At 46.4% G+C, this 23,119-nt stretch overlaps 1 protein-coding gene across 1 annotated transcript; it reads right to left on the bottom strand.

Moving 5' to 3' along the window:
- Window positions 1-232: 232 nt before the first annotated feature.
- On the bottom strand, window positions 233-21,780 carry OIT3 (oncoprotein induced transcript 3). The gene is made up of 9 exons (XM_056495612.1): window positions 21,522-21,780; window positions 17,748-18,122; window positions 16,604-16,714; window positions 13,732-13,854; window positions 11,790-11,912; window positions 8,212-8,372; window positions 7,029-7,444; window positions 2,695-2,794; window positions 233-865 (listed from the first exon to the last, which is right to left on the bottom strand). The coding sequence occupies exons 1-9, from the start codon at window positions 21,574-21,576 to the stop codon at window positions 680-682; spliced, it is 1,650 nt and encodes a 549-aa protein (XP_056351587.1). The 5' UTR covers window positions 21,577-21,780; the 3' UTR covers window positions 233-679.
- Between the last annotated feature and the right edge of the window lie 1,339 nt (window positions 21,781-23,119).

The raw sequence follows: 23,119 nt of genomic DNA, 5'->3' as shown, positions 1-23,119 counted from the left end.
AGGAAAAGCATTTTCGGTGGTGGGAGAAGAGGGAGAAGAATAATGATATGCTAAATACAGGAGAAAACACTATTAAACCTCATGCAATTATCAAGAGCCACAAAAAAAAATCAAATCTCATTAAATACCTTTTGCTTTTTAAAATCACATTTAAATGTGCCTGTGATAGATCTGAGCTTTAGCTGCCTGTAATGACAATTGCATTGCTCCAAGGAACTTACACATGATGAGATATATTTTATACATGTTTTTATTAACAGTCACCCGAAAGCTTCAGCATCACTCACAGCAAACACACTCAGCTACAATACTATTTGTACTGTCTGATGCAAGAAGGGCTTGGATAACATTTGTTTAGTCAAGGACAAACAGTCCTGGGGCCTGTAGGTGCATGTGTGGAAAAGCAAAGTTGGGCAACACTTCCGGCCTGCAAAGAAACAGGGTCCCTTCAGCTGAAGATAAAGAGGAGAAATGCAGATAAAACCAAACTGTTCTGCAGTCCAGCTCACACTCCAAGGGCTGCCTCCTGGGCCCAAAAAACTTCACAAATAATCACCAGAGAGTTAAGGAAATGAGTCCTGAGGTTCAAGCGGGGCCTTAACAAATACCTGTCGTTTCTCAAACACACAGCAGAAGGCAGTGATAGGGAAGGCCAGGGATGCTGCTCCAGAGGGTGGTGTCAGTCATCAAAGTCGATTCTGATGGGGCCTCCTGTCAGGATGTGGTTTTCCACGTGCACAGACTCGTGCTCCTGTTGCTCCTGTGGCTCGGCCGCCCTGCGCGCGCGTCTCCGGCAGCCCTGGGCGCAGCGCGAGCTCTCGTCCAGCGCGCCGCACACCAGGATGCGGCAGTGCAGGAACACCTCCTGGTGGGGGACACACAGCAGGGTCACTGCACGGCTCTGGGGACCCCTGAACACCAGAGCCATGCCACAGCATCCCAGGAATCCAGCACTGCCATCCCCGGCCAAAACGGCCGCTCCGACCGTTTCCTTGTGTGCCCTCTGCAGAGAGCCTGGCTGAGATCTTAGAGCCAGGAGCGGGGACACAGGGGACAGGAAAGTGGGAGAGGATCCTCCAGCTGAAGGGATGAAAACAGCAGGAATCAGCCTGGAAGAGCTCACATGGAGCTGCACGTCAAGGATGCAGTGAAGCCTTGCAAGGATTGATGGAGATGTGCAAGAGAATTTCAAGCAAGCTGGGAAAACAAAGCCAGGAAACCAAGGGGAAAAAAGAAGAAAGCACAGGTTGATGAAAGGCTAAGTTGAAGGAAGAGGGAGAATGCAAAGAGCCTTTTCTCCTTGCAAAGGCAGTGACAGGATTGCTGCTCCCTGCCCTGTAAATGACAAGGAGAGCAAGGAAGATCCCTGCAAGCAGCAGCCACAAATACTTGGAGAGGTTTGAACTGGAATCCGTTGTGTAGGGTGGGAGGATGCAGGTTGGAGGCAGCAGAGCTAATCTGAAAGTTAGGGAAAATTTCTGAATTTCAGAAGATCTCATCTGTTTTAATTCCTGTGGCACACGGGAATTCAGCACTGCCATCCCCGGCCAAAACAGCCGCTCCGACCGTTTCCTTGTGTGCTTCTCTGGCTGAGATCTCAGAGCCAGGAGTGGGGACACAGGGACAGGAAGGTGTGAGAGGATCCTCCAGCTGAGGGATGAAAACAGCAGGAATCAGCCTGGAAGAGCTCACATGGAGCTGCACGTCAAGGATGCAGTGAAGCCTTGCAAGGATTGATGGAGATGTGCAAGAGAATTTCAAGCAAGCTGGGAAAACAAAGCCAGGAAACCAAGGGGAAAAAAGAAGAAAGCACAGGTTGATGAAAGGCTAAGTTGAAGGAAGAGGGAGAATGCAAAGAGCCTTTTCTCCTTGCAAAGGCAGTGACAGGATTGCTGCTCCCTGCCCTGTAAATGAAAAGGAGAGCAAGGAAGATCCCTGCAGGCAGCAGCCACAAATACTTGGAGAGGTTTGAACTGGAATCCGTTGTGTAGGGTGGGAGGATGCAGGTTGGAGGCAGCAGAGCTAATCTGAAAGTTAGGGAAAATTTCTGAATTTCAGAAGATCTCATCTGTATTAACCTTACTGGGGCTCCCCAGTAGCTGGAGCAGCAGTTTTATACCTTTTGGAGCAGTGTTGGCTGAGCAGATCCAATTTCCTCCAATACAGAAAGGAAAGCTATTTGCATTAGGAAAACGGCATTATCCTTCCACTGTCCTCTCACTAAAGAGCTTCTGCCCCAGAGAGACAGCCTGGTTTCACATTGAATTAAGCAGTATGGTGGCCTTCTGTCTGGAGTCCTGGCATCTGTACTCACAAGAGTTAGGGAAGACACAAGGTTGAAGAGATACCAAACTAAAAACTGTCTTGTTCTTAAGACAGGGCACTGTGAAATGTGTCTGGCAACTGAGAACATTTCTCTCACCCAGCAAAGAGGAGTCCACCCTGGAAACAACAATAATTTTAGTCTGCTGTGGCATTGATGTTCCAAAACTGTCCTTCATATTTTAATTTTAGTTGTTTTTATCAATCTCTCCTGAAGTACTTGTGTCAGGCTCCTGTAAGGTGTAACTGCTGCAACAGGCACAGCAGCACCTGCCTTGGGCCAGCCATTCCATACCCTTTTCCAACTTGGTGCTGAGGTTCCTCAGTCATGCAGAGCTAATGAAATATCTAAGAGTTGAGTTTTGAGCTTACCTTGTTGTCCTTGCCCACAAACTTGAACACAGGAACCTGGAAATGCTTGGCAAGATGGTCCTTTGACGTGTACTGCTTCACGGAATCATCAGAAACACAGCTGAGGAGAGCAGAGGGATAGGCTTTAATGGCTTTCCCAGAAATGGAAAAAGAAAGAGAAAAGACATTCCAGCCTACTTAAACAGAGAAAGAAAAGGAGAGATTGGTTCTCTCAGGCTCAGCTTCCATCTCTGCTACTTCCTCTTTGGCCACAGGAGAAAAGTGGGGAATGATGGGGAAAAACAGCAGCGTTGCTAATAGCATCTCCAGACAAGGAACAGCTCAGCAGCTGAGGGCTGGCAGGACATGGCCCAGTCCCCTCAGAGAGGGACTGCCAGGGATCTGCAGGCAAGCCTGTCCTCATTTCACCTTCCTGTGCAACAGCCTGCAGTGTTATACACTACAGAATGTGCTATGCACTTGTGTATACACGTAGATATGCACATAAATTATGCTTAAAATGAAGCAGCCTGCACCCACATTACTAAAATATGACAGATGATGAAAACTACAAAAATCCAGATTTACTTTGCTTTCCTGATGGATTTGGTGAAACAGCTCAAATTCACTACTCCAAAAATTTATAATTTCAGTTATTCCATCACTAGCAATGCAAGATTGTAGGAGAGGTCTCACAACTGCAAGAAAATAAGCTGATTTTATAACAAGTTACATTCCAGGTGCAGTGCATTTATAAACTATTACAGCCTATTTAGAGTCTGACAGACAAAACGTTATGGTGGCTCAATAATTACTGCTGATTATTGCAGAGCCTTGGGCATCTTGAGAGGCCCTGATGCTGCTGTGAAATTGAATTGCAATGCAGCTCATCCTTTCTAGCAAGTTAATTCCAGAAATGTGGACTTTGAAAGATTTTTCTTACAAAAAACCAACAAAGCAGTGGTAGAAGAGACAAGAGGTACTGGTGTAGCTTGAAGTCTTGCTCTTGCAGCAAGCTTCAACTCCCATTTTTACACAAGAAATGTACATGGCATTGTCAGCAATGCTGATGTTTGACATGTTCAGTTGTAAAAAAGCAGTTCTGCCATCACTGGAACGTTTGGGAATCTCTAAGTTACTAAAATTCCTTTTTAAACAAGGCATCTGGTCACAATGAATGACAGTTAAAGACTTTTCATAGGTGAGTGGCCAAGCTCTAGGGCCATGAAGTCAACTCCTAGGCATGTTCTCATTTGTGAGCACATAAACTGTGGTGATTATTGGACACTGGCTCAAACTGATTCCTAAATCCCAGGTTCTTCAAAGATTCTCCACAAAGATGGAAGGAAACCCACTGGTTTGGGGCTAGGGAAAGGGAAAGTGGCAGAACACCACAAAGGAATCAGAGATAAACAAAAGCAGCTCAGAAATCTCACGAGTCACAGAGGCAAGTCTTTTTGCATTTGTGGGGCCAGACCATATCCCCCTCTCCTAGGAAACCCCCAGAGACTCTGCTGCCCACTTTGGAGAGGTGAGAAGAGACAGGTATGAAAGATAAGGGATGAGCCTGGTGAGGATATGGGGGAAATCCCCCATCCCTGTGCACAATGTGCTTAGGTTTGGGGAGCAGAGTGGCAGTGCTGTGGGAGCTGTGCTCTGATTCTCTTTTCAGGGTTGCAAGGTTAAAAGGAAAGCTTGCACAATAAAATATCCACCTCAGCCTAACAAATGGGGCAGCCTGAGGCATAACAGGATGAGCTTTGCAATGGAACTACCTTAACCACTTTGTGCTCTGCTCAATCACAGCTCCTGACCTCAGCAGTGACATGACCTTGCTCCAGATGCCCCAGAGAGCTTCAACATTTATCAGCTGTGCCACTGGTCAATGCCTTTGGTTCATTTTGTTTTCAGAAGGCAGGCAATTAACAGAGAAGACATCAGTAGAGGGAATTTTCCCATTCCTCAGTCCAAGGTGTAGCCCCTCCAATTTAAATATAATTTCCCTGTGGAATATGTGGTTAACTCTTGCAGGTCTGATCCTGATACAAAACTGATTAACTGATCCTGATAAACTGATATTAAAAAATCCCATCTTTATTGCCATGGGATTTTGGGGCTGGATTTCTAGCAGGAAATTGAGTTATTATAGAAGTGTTTGGAGCAGGGACAACTTAGCAGTGCATTCAGCTAATTTAATTTTGAATCACTGGGGCCTGCGGTGATGGCTGCAGTGTGGAGCACTTCTCCCTTCAGTGAAGTTTTAATGCCCTCTGCAGGTACCAAGGGACTGCTGGTGACATAAATCCTCCAACCAGTGCTGGGGTGAATTCAGAAGATTACATTTCCTGCTTTCTCCATCCAGCTCAGGTTTTGGCTGCTGTTTTGAATCCCATCATTTTCCCTCATGGGGAGAAATGAATGAATGTTTGGGGCCTTGACTCTGTGAAGGGTCCACAGGAACAGCCAAGCCAGGATTTTATCCACTTGATAAAATCAATTTTTCCATTACAGATCTGCTCATAAAGCCCAGAAATGCTGGGCACAGAAGGACTGCAGCCTAGGATGGAGGGAGAGCAGGCTAATGCTGAATCCTCTGTCAGAAGGAAATGAAAACAGTATTTTTGGATACTTTACATTGCAGGACCCTTTTGCTACAAGACAACCACACAGGACTTGTAACAGTGGATGATTTAGTCTGGCAGCTGAGGACATGATTGTTGTCATCACTAAATGGTCTGGCAGGCAACATACAAGACACAGTCCCTTGACTATCAGGCTACAACTGTTGGGTATGTCTTAGATATTCCTTTGGTTGCATTTTCCTCCCTAGAGGACAGCAGAATGCCTCACAACTATGACAGAGCTGTCTGGTTAAGCAGCTGGATGCAAACACTCCACAGCAATGCTGTAGCATGGCACAGTCATTTCAGCACTCAAAAAGTGTCTGAAGAGAGGGATCATCTCAGGAGCCACAGCTGAGCCCACAGCAAGGCTCCCCAAACCTCTGATGCAAAAACCACTACAACAGTGAACCCACAGATCTGCACAAAATTATTTTTAGCATATCCTGTAATGATCACTAACCCCAAACATCTCAAAAATTTACAGCCATACTGAAATGCTTTAAGTTTATTCCACTGAAAGGCATCAGGGAAAGCAAAAGCAAGAGACTACCCTGCAGCTCCTACCAGGACTAGCAGTGGGTTCCTCTGGCTCATGCTGCAGTAAGGCCACTATGAGAAAATTAAGAAACTTGCTCCAGTTGCTTTGTCAGCTGCCTGGCAGCAGCACATGGCCATGGGGGTTCTGCACATTGGCTTGGCACTCTGTGGCTGGCAGAGAGAGGATATCAGGAAAGAAAATCTTTTCTACAAGAGCCAACTCAATTATCCACAAGGCTAGCGACAGGGAAATACATCCTGTAAAGACTGCACTCAGAGGAGCCTCTTCCACTGCCTCCCACTGCTTCTCCCAATTCCTTTTGATGGGACAGTGTCTTGGGCTGCAATACAGGATATGGCCAGAAATGTGCATTCTATCACCATCTGTTGAAGCCAGGTGGGGCAGTGACCCTGATCTCCTGGCACATATTATCTGCTCATGGGCCATCTTTAAACCAGCTGGGCAATCATCTTTATCTTTCCCACAGCCCATCCTCCCTCCAGGAAGATATCATCTGCTGCTGGCCCATTCAGTCCCACTGCATGACTGATAAAATTCCATCATCCCACTGGGAGATGCTCCACCCAGGGGAGCAGCCAAGCCTTTCCTACCTAGATAAAAACTGAGATTTTGGACAGCAAGTTATCCATCTTTCCACTGGATTCCAGAGGAAAACCAGACCCTTCCACATTATCCCTGGACCTTCAGGGGAAAACTGCACCTTCTACAGGAGCACTGCTCCAGCTGAACCACATCTGCCACTGCAGGAGGATGCAGCCACCATTTAATGGGACTGTTACCAACACCCTGACTAACAGGTTGTCAGGTTGTATTCTGACTCTGTCAGTGTTTTTGGGATTGTCCTTTGTAATACTGTATTTCTATTTGAATTTTCCTAGTAAAGAACTGTTATTCCTAATTCCCATATCTTTGCCTGAGAGCCCCTTAATTTCAAAATTATAATAATTTGGAGGGAGAGGGTTTACATTCTCCATTTCAAAGAGAAGCTTCTGCCTTTATTGGCAGACACCAGTCCTTCAAACCAGGAGTGACAGGTGGTTTCAGCCTGATGGCTGCTGGTGATTGCTACAAGCAGGGCAGACAGGCTGCTGTAGAGAAGGGACACAGACAACCCTCAGCCCTGCTGGCAATCCCCATTAAACTGCCAGCAAGAGGGGGAACAGTGAACTCACCCATCTTGAATCAGGTAGTACTTGAGGATCTCATCAATTTTTGAGGTGGGAGTGGCAAAGCAGCTCTCCACCAGCGTCTCCAGCCCGCTGACGTGCACCAAGGGCTCGATCCCAAAGTACAGCGAGTCCCGAAGCTTGAGGGTGGGCAGAGCACCCCTGTAGGGCTCATCAAAGTCTTTGTCCTTGAAGATCTCCAGGGTGAAGGGGAACACGCCCTGGTTACGGCTCATGATTTCCAGGGGCGAGTTCTTGAGGTTGGGCACGTAGCCCTCGGAGATGGTGTAGCGGCGCGGGAACTCGCAGGTCACCGGGATCAGCAGCTTGCTGGTGCGCACGATGATGTCCCCATTGCTGCCCGGGGTCTGCTTGGGCAAGCCAGTCACCAGGTTGGTGGCAATGATTTTGTCATTTATCACCTGCAGCCAAGGAAGGGGAGATTGTTGAGGAAGACCTCTCTAGGTTCACCCCGCAGCGGTTTTGGTTTGCCAGTTTGAAATTATTTTGTTGTGAGATAGGATTAGGAGGAAGGGAAAGTAGGGTTAACTTTAAATGGTACAAAGAGAAACTTTATTACAGAAACTAAGGAAAAAAAAAAACAACTTAGAATAAAACTTTAGACCTCCCCCCCTTCTTTCATACTGAAAACAACTCAATTAGTTTATTATTTCTAAAATAGTCTTCCACAAATTTACTTGGGAGAGGAGACTTCCTTCTTTAGTTTATGGAGATTTCTCCACAAGAAACAGTTTTCTTGTGGCCTTGATGTCACAGTGAGAATAGAATTTTGGTCACTATGTAAAAATTCCTTCCTCAACTAACAGTTTTTTCAGAACTATTATTGAGGACCACCAGAATAATGCTGCTTATCCTCACAGACCAACTAAGGACCTTGGTCTGCTGGCAGCTGCAATGCACCACACTTTTGCTAGCCCTCTGGGTCCTCACCAGTTGCTAGCTTAACCTCTGAAACATTTCCAGGAGACCAGAATCTGTCTCAGCAGTGAGGGCACTTGTACCTTCCACCCTTGTGAAGCAGGAGGGGAGCAGAAAGCAGCACCCAAGTTGTCAGACACACATTGCACGAGGTGGGATGGAACAAACCCTCTGACTTTGGAATGGCTCTGAGGGCACAGCTGAATCAGCTTTATTCAAACCCCAGAGAGTGGGCAGCAGGGATACATACATCTACCACAGTGCCACAGGACTTCAGGGAGAAGTGGATGTTGACGTGAGTGCCGTTGGACACGCCTTTGCACGAGGTGTTGATGAGGGAAAGGTCCAGGCCTCCAACCAGGTCCTTGGGGATGTTCACCTCAATAGAGCTGGACTTGCACAGCACTGGAACTGCAAGAGAAGTCCTCAGAATAAACCTACCAGTGAGCTGGGGAAAGGCTATACCAGTTATAATTGGGGGGGAAAAGGGGAATTATAGACAGCATTTATGGATATGATCCCACCACAGCAACCCAACTACCCACCTTGCATTCCCACCTACACAACAAACCAGAGCTGCCTCTGCCCCAAATTCTCCAGCCACAGCAATGCCTCAGACAACAATGAAGAAAACCACTGCCTTTGCAGCAGAAACTTAGCTGTGCTTTCCAGCTTCACTTCAATATCCAGCACAGATTTGGTTGATATCTCTTGCACTGCCATGCCCTGGGAAGATTCTTTGCCAGATATGGGTATCAAATTCACAACACCCCAGGCAAAGCCATCTTTTAAGACCCTTAATCAGATTTTACATCAAATCCAGAACCTGCTAAAACAAGGCAGGGTAATTCCATATAGATACTGAGCTAAAATGGAAGCACCTCAAAATGCCATAATAATATTTTTATAAGCAATAAACCCAGCTCTGACAAACAAACCAAATTAGCTCACTCATTCCACCTCCTTCCAACCTTTAAATTTTAATACAGGCCTCCGTGTGAAATTTTTTACATTAAAGTTTCATTATATAAGAAGCAGGAGAAAACAGAGCTTGGACAAAATAAAAAATGAAGGAAGAGAGAATAACCTTCAATAAAATAGTAGTTGCTGTATAAATATTCCTTGGGATTATTCAGTTCAGTTAAGAGACAAGACAAACATACTGGTGGCATATATCCTAGTTCCAGCCAGAAAAACAAACCTTTTGCAGGACTTACATTTATTGTATTTTAAAATCCCATGACAAAACCTTTTTAGCAGATATATTCATTTCCCAAGATTTTTGACAAAATTAATTGCAGTCCCAGTCCTTGACATTCCTATGACCTGCATTCCCTTAATTTCAATCATTAATTATATAATTGAGGATTCTGGATATTTGATATAAGGCACATAGCTAAAACAGGCATTTCTCTCCCCTTTAAAAATTTCCCTGTCCCAGCTCAGGTATTTGCAACAGCCTCTGAGAACCTTCAGGGTGGATTTTTGATTAGAAGTTGATAAATTCAAAGTGATACACTAAAATGTATGCAGAGTGCCCAAAGCAATATGTTCTCATAATGACACTGCTGGGTTAGAACAGAAGCTTAAGGAACTAAAATTTACCTTAACCTTCCCTCCACTGGCAGCAGAAGGCAAGTGGGAATAACTGAGCATGTCAAATGGCTCAGGAGCAGACAAAAGGACTTGGAGAACATAGCACAATGCAGACAGAGAGGAACATCCTTTGCAGAACTGATTGGCTCTATCTGGATTTAAACACTTGCTGTTCTAGGGCTCCTTGATAAATAAGAAAATGCACTGCTTTTATAAAGGTGACACTCAGGGCAAGAGATTTGGATCCCAACTGCAATTCTCTGAAGTTCAGGACTGATTTGGTTCAGGATCACTCTGTTTCTACATGTCTTTGACTGGCACAAAGTGGGAGAAAGAAAACTCTCCATTTTCCCTGTGCTCCAGAGCTGCAGGAGCCATGTGCCCTCCACCACCTGCACACAGAAACAAGTGAAGGAAACCTTTTGGCTCAAGCCAACTCGTGGCTATTTGGGAAAACACCAAAACATTTTAGTTCCTCACCCTCATACTTCTCAGAGCACCTGTGAGAACTGAGAAAGCCTCCTCTTTTCCACTTTAAATTCTGTTTTGCATCAAGGCCTTTGAGCACCTGACCCTGGGAGGAAGCTTCTGTGGTGAGTCCAATGCTCATTTCTGTCTGCTGTAGTTACTGGCACCATATTCCAGCCTCTGTCTCTCTCCTTGGCCTTCAAAGTGCTGCTGCTTGGAGCAGAGGTTATCTTCCTGCACAGACTGCTCAGCAGAACAGGCTCTCTGGTGCTGGGGAGCCCTGACCCACTGCTACAAACATAAACCCTGCACAAAAATTTGGGCAGGGGATGGGGGAAAGAGCATTTCATCCCTATTTTTCAGAAAGGGGTGGGGTTCCTTGGATGGGCTGCAAAATTCCAAGTATTTTGCTGGCTGGTATCTTTATGGAAAAATTGCAGCCTCTGGACTCTGATTTCTGTGGAAGGTTATTAATGTTTGTTCTGAATGTGGAGACAGTGCAGAGGAGGGCAGAGAGGCTGCAGATCCAATTGCTTCAGGCTACTGTGCCTGCCCTGTACTGTTAATTGAACCAATATAAATCTGATTAGGTGTCATAAAAAATTGTGTGGTACAGTTCCATACCTGCTCAGAATCTCAGGCCACAGCATGGGGAGATAAATTCATGAATGCAAAAGAAGAGACAATTTCCCTTTATGATTTGCTGTATCCTGAGCCTCAGCCTGGCTCCCAGCAGTGCTGCTGCTCTCATTAGCAGCCTCACAAGCAGCAGAAACCCTGGCTGGGAAATCCAGGACTTCCAACCCTGCTGGGGTTGCCTCAGGGGCTCAGGACTGAAAAACATTGCTCTGGTTTGCATCCATCAATCAGACCTTCAATCAGTATGATCACAGCTCTTGGAAACTCCCATCAGCTCAGCTGGATCCCAAGTGGGCAATGCTCACCCTTGGGAGCCCTGCATTTCTAAAAAGCTTAAAAAGCAGAAATTCCATCAAGTAGAACCATTCCAACTTCCTCTCTGAGGCACTCCTGCCCTTTTGGCCACCATGAGGCACAAATCTCTCCCTCTGACTGATATCTGAGCACTCTGTGGCACATCAGACTGCAGGAGGTTCTCTGAGCACACCAGGCTGCTGGTAGCCTGGATGTATCTGCAGAAGAAATCTTTGCAAGAAACAGTGAGCTTGTTTATTCCATGTGCATGCCATAGGCACAAGTGACTCAGCATGAAGGACTCCCTGTGGAAAGTTCAGATGGAAGGTTCTCCAAGGATAATGCTGCCCTGGCCTCTACACAGCAGAAGTAACAGTCAATTTTTAGATGCTATCCCAGGCACTTTTCCAAGGGGCAGCAGGAGCACCTAATATCAAAGCTAGTGCCCTGCTTCAAGGCATAGGAATGCTTACTGGAATGGCACACTTGGAAAAAAACATGCCTCTCTCTTTAACCCCACTCTTGGAAGGGACTGGATTGCTTTAGCTGAGATTTTGAAGTTTGAAACATGGAAAATGTCAGCTCTAACAGCACAAATTTGTCAGAGGTGTGCACAGAGCACAGTGCCCTGTGGCTGCTCTCCTTCCTGAAAAGAAGAGCAACATCTCCAGGCTCAGGCTCTTACTTTTGGATGGTCTGTCATTAGTAACAAAACTCCATTAACCCAACTGGAAAGGACAGACTAAGAGAAGACAGCAAAAACAAGAAAAAAAGTTTCTTCAGACATTCCCTCGGGGGACAGAGGCTGCTGGAGAGATTTTGTTGACCTACCCTGGCAAGTGTGGTTGTCTTCTGACAGAACAAGTCCCCTGGGACATTCACACTGGTAGGTGTCTTCCACTTCAATGCAGGTGTGGCTGCAGCCTCCATTGTTATTGTGACAGCCTTCAATTTCTGGGAAAGAAGGGAAAATCAGTGCATCCTGCAGGTCCCAACAGACCCCTGACCAACCAACAGTCTGAACAACACAGCTCAAAGACAACAGTTTGTTTCCCAGAAAATGAGCTGGAGATCCCTTTTTTTAATAGTACACTTTTACTTATGCAGAGCACCATGATTTTTTTCTTTCAAATAACCTTAACTGCTTGATATTTTTATTCATCCTTTGGGATGAATATGCTAAATGAGTCCTACTGTTCTCAGTAAAATAACATAAGATAAGCAAATCATAAATATATTTCTCCCAGAGCCTGCCATCAGAGATCACTGTGTGGTTTTCACTGAAATGTAAAGAAAAGAATGGAAATCCCTATACAGTGAAATCAATACTATACAGTGCATGGAAAATAACAGCCTGCACACCCCATATGGGTAAAGCATCATAATGTAAATTTTGAGATACTTAAATCTCTAGTCAGCCTCCCAGCTCAGGTAATCAAGCTAAATCTCTTGCATTTGTTCTTTTAAGCAACAAGCTGTGAGGTGGCTCACACTTCACATCCCATTCTCTACTGGCTCCCAAAGCTGAGGGCACATCTTCAGAAATAAAACTTACTAACAAGATTGTAAAAATCCCCAGCAGCAGTGTTAAACTCCTGAAAGGCACCATCCTTCTTACAGAAGGGAAATTAAAAGATATATCAAAGGCCCTAAAAGCCAACGTGGGGAATGGCAGAAACAAACGAGTTTCCAAACAGACTATTCCAGCTCTGTCAGAAGAGTGCAGCACTTGGGAATAAAAATTGAACAGCTCATTTATGTGATGCCCCAGCAGCTCAGAGCTGGATGTGGCAGGGACAAAGCCCACAGACCATTTTTGGCCTCACACAACTTGACAAGTACTTAAGGAGCACTCTGCACAGCAGCATTTCCCAGGGAACTGTCACTGCCTGGATGAGTGATGTACCAGCAGAGCTCAGACAGCAGATTTAGCTCTTTTGGGCAGCTGAAAAGTGAGGCACATCTGTAGTTGTTTTTCTTGTCTGAGGCCCCACAGTGTCTGTGAACACCACACAGCAGCTTTGCTGTGAGGGGGCACAGTGGTTTTCCACAGCTCACCCCAGAAAACAACAGGCACACACCAATTTTTGCTGGGTTTGCCTATTTCTGCTCAGGGATGTTTGTACATTGTTAGTGACAACACATTAGGCCCACAATTTGGTCTTTAAGCCAGAAGTCTAAATTTATCAAGGGTTTTCAACCTGGCTGTGCCACCACTGTGAAGGAACTGTGGCAGCTGCATGGAGCAGCAGAGCCCACAGGCACTAAAGAGCAAAATGCTGCCCAAATGCCAAATTTTACTTCTGTCCACTGATTGGCACTCCCTCTCCTCAATCTCTCTCCTGGGAGGCTAAAGTGATCCTCATGCTTTAGTCTAATGTTGTGACATTACCCCATGCCTAATGTGAGCTGCCAAAACTCAGTGCTGCTAAACCTGCCCTGACAAAACTCTTCCACACAGATCTCCAGAGCCAAATCCCAACAACTCCAGCAACCAATTCTGCCTGGACAACCTATCTTCCAGATCCACTGCTGCCTGTTCCCCATGGAGATAAACACAAGCAAATCCTAACAGAAATGGACAAGGCAGGGAGAACAAAAAGGAGATTTCTCTCTGCTGGTTTAGAAGGATATTTTAGTCTCAACCTCTCTGGCAAGCACAGAGGTGATATCAGTGACATTTAATCCCAGGTGCAAGTAGCCAAGAGAGAGCCAGTGCTGCAAAGGAATGATTTACACAGTTACCAGCAGCCTGTGGTGGCTGATGCCTCACCTTCACAGGTTTTCCCATCACTTCCCAGCGTGCGCCCGACCCCGCACTCGCAGCGGAAGGAATTCTTCAGGTTAACACACAACTCACTGCAGCCTCCATTGTTCTGCTCACACTCATTTTCATCTGAAAAAAACAAAACCAAACTCTGGAATGTAATGAATAATCCCACTATAAAAGTAGTAACACTGACAGTGGGTTTTGAATCTCTTGGTAAAGCTCTGAAAACTCCTAAGGTTTTTTAAAGGCTGAAGTTGCTCTGTGTCTGCCTGCCCTTCTTTTTTATTTTTGAAAGGTACTTTGTTCTCTGAGATTCTAATTCCTGAACCTGATTTAATCTCTGTGTGCAAAAAGCAAATCAAACAGAGAGGAAGGGACCGACATTGCTCTTGCTGAGCCACAAAGTAAATGATTTCTCTTGGGCCAGGATGCTGAAGTTATTGATCAAGGTTCACACGAGGTTTCATCAAAACAGCTTAGAAGCTGGCATTTATTAGGTGTCAGAAGCTTAAAACCAAGAAAAAAGAAAAGTACCATTTTAACAGGTCAGAGATGAGCTCTCTCAGGTATCTGTGGTCCCCCACAGGCACAGTACCCACAGCTGGCAGCTGGTGGTGGTGTCTCCTTCCACAAGCAATGTGATTTGAGTATTTTTAGGCAAAGACTTGGCTGGAACCCTGCTTTGGGAGGCAGGAAGCACATCCAGGACACTCACACAACACTCTGCTTTGCACACACGTGACAGGCTGCACACTTTCCCTTCTAAAAATAAAACTAAACCTGCTTAAAAACAGAAGGTGAAGAGGGAAAGGGCTACTGGAAAATGCATGGAGATGTTGTTAGAAGGGCCCAGAGATTGTCTTGGTCAAGGGCTGGGCACAAAAATTCCCCTGACTGGTCCTTCCAAGTCCTTCAGCACACACAGATCTCTGTCCCTGCTCTTCCCCACCAGTGAGAAGCAGCTCTTCTGGGACACAGGCTGGTTGTCTTGAGACTGGATTGGGACAGTGCTGAGCTGATTTTAACCATGGCTTAGTAGAACATGGATGCAGGCATTGAAGAAGTCAAAGGCAATGCACTGAGTTGGAGGGTGAGTGACAGGAATAATCTAAGACCTTATTTAACCCCTAAATGAAAACATAACTCAGGATCAACTGTTCTGCTCTGGGATTTAAAGCAGGTAATATTCTAAGCAGAAGCACAGGGAGGTGCACAGAGCTGCTCAGCCTTCACAAAATGGTTTGGGTTGGAAGGGACCTTAAAGTTCATCTTGTTTCATCTCCTGCCACTATCTCAGGCTCCTCCAAGCCCCATCCAACCTGGCCTTGGACACTTCCAAGGGATGGAGCAGCCACAGCTTCTCTGCTGCATTACTGCAGCAGCTTCAGTCCCCCTCTTCAGGGGAGCTGGGAAGGGAAGCACATTCTCTGTTTAGGAAAGACAAACAGGGATTTATTTGGTTTCTCTGTAAGGAGGGCACAGTTGCTCTCAGAAATGTGATTGCACAATTACTCAGCACAACAGAAAGTTATTAGAAAGATCACAGAGCCACACAAGTGAGGCTGCAGGTAGGTGAAGCAGTGTGATCATTCCAGCTGAGGTGCTCTGCCATCTGGGAATCTGGGGGAGAAGCAGCAGTGCAGAAATCCTGCTTGTGGGGGGATGAAAGCAGCTGCAGCACACACAGACAGGCTCAGGACTGTGTGCCCCCCTGCTGCAGGAAATCCTTCCCTCTGAGCCTGCCACACATTCACTGAGTGCTGGTGCTTGTCAAGGGCACTTCTGTGACTGGAAAGCTTGCACAGAAGCAGCCAATAAATGTTTTTAATTATCTGAGAGAGCTCAGTCAGCCACTTGGCTGCAGACAAGTGGAGCTGCTTAAGCAAAAGCCTTCCCCAGAATCACTGTGAGCAAGTGCAACTCTGCAGCAGGACCAGGCTGCCCCTTCCACACACTGGAATGACTGTGGGCCCTGCCCTGGTGCTCACAGTCACAGGGGTGTGTGAGGAAAGAAACCACCCATACCTGCTTTTTCAGGTGTAGCCCATGGAACAGACTGCCCTGTCACACAGCCTCCTGGACCAACTCTGCTTCCAGCTTCACCACCAAATCAAGTGACAGATGAGATTCCTCCTCTTCCTTACCCCTTCCTATCCATTGGTGTGGCTCTGCAGCTCCCCAACAGCCACTCCTTCCCAGCCCTTTGGTTTGTCACATCATTTTCCTGACCTCTCAGTCCAGCTGCTCTCCTCCAGCATCACACACACAACCACAGCCACACTCTCCTCAGAGCTTCATGGGGATTCCCCCACAAATCTCCAAAGCCCATGCTCCCCACTCTGCTCTCACCTCCCTCCTGGCCATGCTGGTCTCTGCCAGCTCCCTGAATACCCCCTTGTCATACTGCCTAAAACCACTGCAGCTGTGGTGGGACTTAGAGTCCTTTGGCCCCAGGCCCTGCACAATGTCCCAAAAAGGGCAGGAAGTATGGTGGAGTTTAGTGTGCAGCCCTAGAGCAGCCAGCAAAACTTCTTTTGGAGGAGAGATATTCAAGAGTGTGAGAGGAAATCTCTAATGCCAGACTGCACAGCACTTCCTGAGTGCCACAGTGATACCACCTAATCCTGCAAAGAGACTCTGCTACTAAACCATGCAGAAGGCAAATCCAGCCTCACAAATGTGGAGCTCCTGGTGCACCAGAATGGATGCAGTGTCTTGGAACCACTCACAGAATCACAGTCCTGGTTCTAGGCAGAAATTCCTCTCAGGATATGTCATTTTTTATAGTGCTTTGTAAGTAAAGGATTGAGATGTGAGCAATGAAACAAAGGGAAGGAAAGCATCAGTAACAGGCACAGCTTATTTCCACTCTTACCAAGGCATGTCTGGCCATCAGGTCCTAGTGTTGTACCCGGGGGACACGTGCAGTCACTGGTGTCCAGGCAGGAGCCCTGGCAATCTACCACATCACAGATGTCATAAAAATCTAGGGCACAACAAGAACAATGTCAGCACAAAGCACTGAGCATGCAATGAAAGTACAAGATTTGTCCCATCAGCTTCCCACCCCGTGTGCAGCCCCTGGCCCACGCTGGGAAAGCTGACCTGCTGAAGCTGCCAAGAAACAATAGAGTCCAATTACTGCTAGTCAGAGATGGAAATTTTGACTTTGCATAAGACAAACACCAGGGCCCACAGGGAGCATTAAATCACTGAGGCCATGTTGGATCCCAGAAACCTGGGGTTTTTGATATTTCTGTGCTGTCTGGCACTGACCCCCTGGAGAACACTGCTTTTGACCTGAGGCCTTGAAGAAGGCTTCTAAATTTGAGTGATGGAGTTAAAATCATGGATATATAGTTAAATAGAAGTGTAATTTCACATGGTAAATGGTTTTAAATCTGAGGTTTTTATAGTATAGTAATAGGTATGGGACAAGATGGAGGATTTTGGGTGGTGTCTCTTTCAGTGCTCATCTTCCTTCTCCTTCATGGTTTCAGGCTGCAGTTTCTGGTTGGTCAGTCAGTGTCACACTGAGGGCCATGGAAGGTTAGTTATTGGGTTAAAAGGATAAATAATATAGGTGTTAATTCTCTATGGGACTGTTTAGCTTTAAGAGACCTTGTAGCAGCTCTTCCTTCATTTTGCTCACTTCTAGCAGCTAGCTGAACGCTCTGTATGGTCAGTTAGTGTCACACTGAGGGTCATGGGAGGTTAGTTATTCAGTTAAAGGCATAAATAATATAGGTGTTAATTCTCTGTTGGACTGTTTAGCTTTTGTAGCAGCTCTTCCTTCATTTTGTTCACTTCTAGCAACTTGCTGAACGCTCTACACTTTTGATAAGATTTAATGAACAACCAAGCCCGAATAGAAAAAAATCCATTTCCTTAGTGCACTTTTTGATCCTGGCTCTGAGCCAAGACAGAAGAGACTGAGGCAAACCACAACCTGCCGTCAGAAGGCCGGGAATGCACCTGGAGAAGCCAGGCACGGAGGAAGGGCCAGGGAGGCGACTTACGCCCGCAGTAGGCGTGGAAGCAGACGCTGGGCTTGCTGAGCTGGTACACGAAGTACCCCCCCGGGCAGGCCTTGACCTGGATGGTGGCGTTCCAGAGGCAGCAGCTGCCGCCGAAGCTGGCGCAGGCCCGGCGCCGCACGGCGCCGTCGGCCGGCCGCGGGTGGCTGCCGTCCAGCCAGACGGGCGCGTGCGTGCCGCAGTGGTTCTCGGGCACGCAGAAGGTGGGCATGGCGTCGCCGGCCATGCCCGTGAAGCGGTACCACTCGCCCGCCATGCCGCTGTCGCACGCCGGCTGCCCGTGCGTGCCGTTGATGCGGTGCTCCGTGTTCCGCCACGGCTCGTTCAGGCTGATGTAGGCAGAGCAGGGGTCCAGGGCTGGGACACACACACACACACACACAGAGAGAGCAGCTGGTAGACATCAAAACAATTACATTTTTTTCTTTTTAACAGAACTGTTGTGATACAGAGATTCCTGGGAGGTTTAAGACCCCCAAAGACCCTCGAATGAGACCCACGTGTCTCAGGGGCTGGATTTAGCTCCTTGGAACAATCTACCAACACTAAGAGAAGAAATGCATGCTGCAAAAATAAATAGAGTGTAAATTAGAGCATTAGCATGTAGAATTAGCAGATTTCTAGAATGTTTATATTAAGGGGCTCATGGTTAAGATGGAGGACTTTGCTTCTTCCTCCTTCTTCATGCCATCCATCTTGAAGTGCCACCTTGGCACCCTTCGATTGGATGAAGGCAAAACTAGACATTACAATAAGGTTGTGGTGTATTGGAAAATAATTGTAAATACCTAGTACATAATTTAGAGTGTAAAAGATAAGTCCTGCCTCCACCAGGCAGATTCTGCTCTGGACATCTAGCTGGACAGATCGCTGTTAGCTGGACAAAGAATTCCTGAGATAAGGAACAATAAACAACCATGAAAACCTCTCAGAACAGCCTCCTGCAGTCTCTCATTGGTGAGCATCAGAAAGAGCTGGGCTCCAAACCACCTGTACGTCCTCCTGAGGTGATCTCAGGTCTAAGGAGACACCTTGGGCAGTGACAACCAGCAAACTCATTGCCTTGTGGAAAATTCTGACAGCTTGCCTTAAAGGTCTTGGAAGAACAAGTAAATTAACAGAGCTCTTACAATGTTCAACTTGTTTAGGGGGAAAAAACAAGAGATAAGCAAATCTAAGGTAATGATTTCACCATAGGGTTGTAGCCTAGGACAACTATCCTTCCGTTTAAGTACTAACTGAGCACCTGCAAGCCCCTCCTGAAGTCACTGCTAACTCTCCCAGCTGCCTTGGAACAAAGAACTACATCTCAAGCAGGTTATGCAGCCTCTTTTAAAACCCATCCACAGCTGCCAAACCTTCTTATTCGTTATCTTATAACCTAGGTCTGAATTAGGACCTTCTGGGGAGCACCACTTTAAATCCTTTGCACAGCTGTGCTCCTTGCAAGCCACAAACCCTCCTGATTCTGATCTGCACAGGAGAGCAGCTGTGAGTAAAATGAGTGTTTGTGGGGACAAGACACAGACACAAGGACTTCCTGGTAAGTGCATGTCTGTTCATGCAGTGCTCAAGGAGTGTGTCCCTTTTCAGAGGCCTCTCTGAACCTTCTGCAAATAATTAAAATATGAAAGATCGATAGGGAGAATGTAAATGAAGAATTTAAGTGTTCATTAAATTTTCAGTCTCCTCCTAATTAACCCTCATTTGGCAGCTTCCTCACTGGAAGTCCAGAGGTTCCATTTTGCCTTACATTTAATACCTGATTAAGCACAACTTATCCATGACAAGCAATTCCCTATTAAGAAAAAGAATGCTAATACTGCCCTCAGTAAGGAAAATTGATTACCATTTCCTAAATTAGGCCAATAAAACCACTCTGACAAAATGCATCTTAGACTGGAACAGCCTCAACTTTCCACAGCACATTTCTTTTGAAGTTCTAAAGCTGTGCAGTTTTGTTTTGACAATAGTGTGATGGAGTTTGGGTGAGGGAGGAATACTGTGCTCTTTCTATTAGAAACACAAATGATCCTGGTTCATTATTTTGATTTGCTTCACTGACTTTAAAGTGGGAGCTACAAGTGCTTCAGAGAACAGACTTCAAGTCACTCTTATTTACCTGTGTCCTCTGTAAATATCTGTCCCACAGATGTGCCACCTCATAGAAATATCTCATCTCTCATGCCTTCCTCAGCCACAGATATATTTTGCTTGGTCTCAAATCCAGCATAAAAGGGAGGAGCAGCTGCCAGAGTCAGGAGTGCTGCAGAGCTGGCACGGGGAACATGGATCTGGGTTATGAAGGAATCTCTAGTGCCACGATTCAAAGATATGCAGGGGAGCTGATTCACTGCCACCACAACCAGCCTCCTTCTCCTGAGCAGCACAGGGGAATGCAGCAGGGAATCTCTGATGGGATTCACCAGGTGAAGCTCTCCTTTTCACCTGCTCTGCTTCCTGCCCTTTCCCACAGACAGCAGCAGCGCTGTAAATCCCATCCTCCAAAAATTGTTTGACTTCTCCCAAAAAGAAAAGATAGGTCCTGGGTTTCCCTCAGTGTAATTCCCTTGGATTCCACCAGAGGATTTGGTGTGGCCTTAGGGTGAGTCACTAAGATGAAAAGGTTTCAGTGTTGTTAAAAGCCAAATTAGGTGAAGTGGGAATGCCCTGTCAGCTTCCCAGCTGGGCAGCACTAAAAATACCAACACTCTCATTAGCTTTCATGTAATTATGAAATATCCTTTGTAGACAGGCTCTGGGAACGCTCATCTAGGGAGATTACATTGTCTGCTAAACATCCAGGAGATAATTTAAAGATGAAATTTAGAGAGATGAAGCAGCTCAGGGGAATTGAGGAAGCATTCCCTCCCATCTTTCATTCCCCTGAGAGCTTCTGGCAGGAGCGAGGGGGAAGCAAACAAGCAGAAAAAGCAGACAGTGCTCTTTGGAACACTGCAGATCCTCACAGCTACCTTTGGACTGCCAGTGCTGCCCCATGCTAGCCTCCCTTCAGACACCAGGCGGTCTTTGGCAGCACAGCTTTTAAATATTAATTAATTAAATTTAGTTTCTAAGAAAAAAATTCTACAAAAATAGAGAAGTGACTGATCAGCCTCTCACCTCTTCTCCCCACACAACTTGGGGGCTTGCACAAGACAAATAACTGTCTCCAGCTCACTACTTTTCATTTTTCTTGGCTCAATTCTTTTCCTCCTCAATGCCTCTTGCATGGCCTGAGCAATTGAGGCTGACAAGCGTTGGCTATGAAGAAAAGCTTTTCCATTTGTGAGCTTGATGCTGATAGTTCCCTGGCTGACATGGTAGCACACACACTGGGTGACAAGCCAGCCTCCTGTGAGCACTGGTGAGTGCCCCATGCTGCAGAGATTAATCCTGGGTGCACTGAGCAACTGGAGGTGTCTGCTCCAGCACAACTAAGCAATAAAGGGAGCAGCACTGCATTATGGCACTCAGTTCAGTTCAGATTTGTCAAGGAAGCAGGTGAAAAGGTAGCACAGAGTCTGTCCTCCAAAGGGAGAGGAAAACCCCACAGTGCCTTGGCAATAGAAATTCTTCCACTATGGGAGACTTCACACTTTAACAGAAGGATCTTTCCAACTGGAAGGAATTTCATATCACCTTCACAGAAAAGGGATATTTTTCCCACCTTCCAGCCTTTCACCTAAGAATACCAGGGCTCACTGTGAACCTTAGAGATGGCAAATAGAAATTAGGCAATGCCTCTTTACTCACCCATCGATGACACTGGCTGGAGCTGAACAACAAAGAAAAACAAGAACTGGAACATCCCAATGAGCCAAGGAAGAGCCACCACTCAAGGGACAGAGGCTTGAAAGTCCTGATGCAGGCTGTGGCTCTTGCAGCCTTCCTCTCAGTGGAGCTTCTGACTCCAGGCTTCCAGAAGAGCAAGTGTGATTGCTGTGCTGGAAGTTTATCAGAGGAAGAAGCTGAAGGGACGTGGGCTACAGCTCCAGCCTTGACCTCCCCAGAGCAGCTCTGCCCCTTACTGACAGCAGGGATGTACTCACTGATCAATCTTGTTTTTTGGACTTGACCTGCTATTGTTTTCTGCCCTGCAGTGACACCTCCACTATCTTATCCAGAGAAGAATTCTAACCAGGGACACCCGGACATCCCGCAGGGATGGAAGAGAAGAACAGATGGGTGCTTGTTATCATCTGTGCTCCTTCCACAAGTCACCTCCACAGCTCCCTGCAGGCAGAAAACAGCAGCCAAGGAGCTTTAACTGCAGGAAATGGTGGCCAAAGGAGCAGCACTGGTCCTTCCGAGCACAGATTGCAGAGGAGTGCTTGGAGCTCAGCTACAATGGGAACATCAGTCAAACTGAAAGACTGGTGTCCCACAGGGAAATGAGCTGTTCCTGGGCTACACAGAGGCCTTGCCACTCCTGCTCACACCACCTGACCACTGCAGTGAGATTATCAAACAAGGCAAGGAAAGACACTTTTCTGCAGTGCTCTTACCATCTCCTGTCTAGAAAAAACAAAGCAATCCCAACACTATGGAATTAATTTTGATGCAAAACTGAGTAACTGAGAACCTCTCCTGACTAGTTCAAACCAAACTGGGCTGAATTGTGACTGTACTGCAGCAAACCCAGGAAGGCTTCTTCCTCTCACCCCACCCCAAGAGCTCTCCATCAGCAATGAGTACAGCTGAGATCACAGTAATCACACAATCAGGCAAAAATGGGCATTTCCCCACACCCTTGGCATCCTGCATTTCTGCAACAGGCTGGCCTAAGAAATGACACCAAGCTTCAAATCCCAGCAGGAAAAAAGTGGCTCCATTATTGAATTTGCACAAGACAGGGAGTAGGGTGCTTGTCTGTCTTGCAGACAAGGTGTCAGGGTGTGCCCTTGGGAGTGAAGTGCAATATGCTGCTCTTCTCCACCCCAGCACAGGAGTCTTTTTTCAGTGGTGAACAACAAAAAAAACCCAAATAATTACTGTTATTGCTCCCATAAGGAACAAAAATATAAATTCTTGTGGCTTTATTGTGCTGACAGCTGTGCAGTACCAGAAAGGTTTTTCCAACAACAGGAAAGGAGAACAGATTCACTACACAAAGCTATCAAGGCAGATAACCCTCAAGAGGTGATTATGTGAATTCCCAGAAGAGAAACTAAAATTGAACAGAGAATAATACAGCCAGCCACCAGAATTTCTATTTTGCCACTTTCATTGAGAGGCTGGTTCACAGTCATGATGCCAGGTAAATAAAACTGACAAGCCTGAATGGAATGCTCTGTTTGTGTCACAGGTGTGTACAGCTCTCTGAAACATCTCTTCACCAGCTGCTTTTGTTT

This window comes from Oenanthe melanoleuca, chromosome 6 (assembly GCF_029582105.1).
Source record: "Oenanthe melanoleuca isolate GR-GAL-2019-014 chromosome 6, OMel1.0, whole genome shotgun sequence".
In the NCBI taxonomy this organism is placed as follows: domain Eukaryota; kingdom Metazoa; phylum Chordata; class Aves; order Passeriformes; family Muscicapidae; genus Oenanthe; species Oenanthe melanoleuca.
Note: the sequence above shows the minus strand (reverse complement) of the source record. Positions and strands in the feature narration are given on the sequence as shown.

Coding starts and splice junctions, on each gene's coding strand:
- OIT3 (XM_056495612.1), bottom strand. CDS start 21,576: ATGTTCCAGTTCTTGTTTTTCTTTGTTGTTCAGCTCCAGCCAGTGTCA. Junction 11,913..13,731: donor TGATGGGAAAACCTGTGAAG/GTGAGGCATCAG, acceptor CTTCTTTCCCAG/AAATTGAAGGCTGTCACAAT. Junction 2,795..7,028: donor TACTACCTGATTCAAGATGG/GTGAGTTCACTG, acceptor TGCTCTCCTCAG/CTGTGTTTCTGATGATTCCG.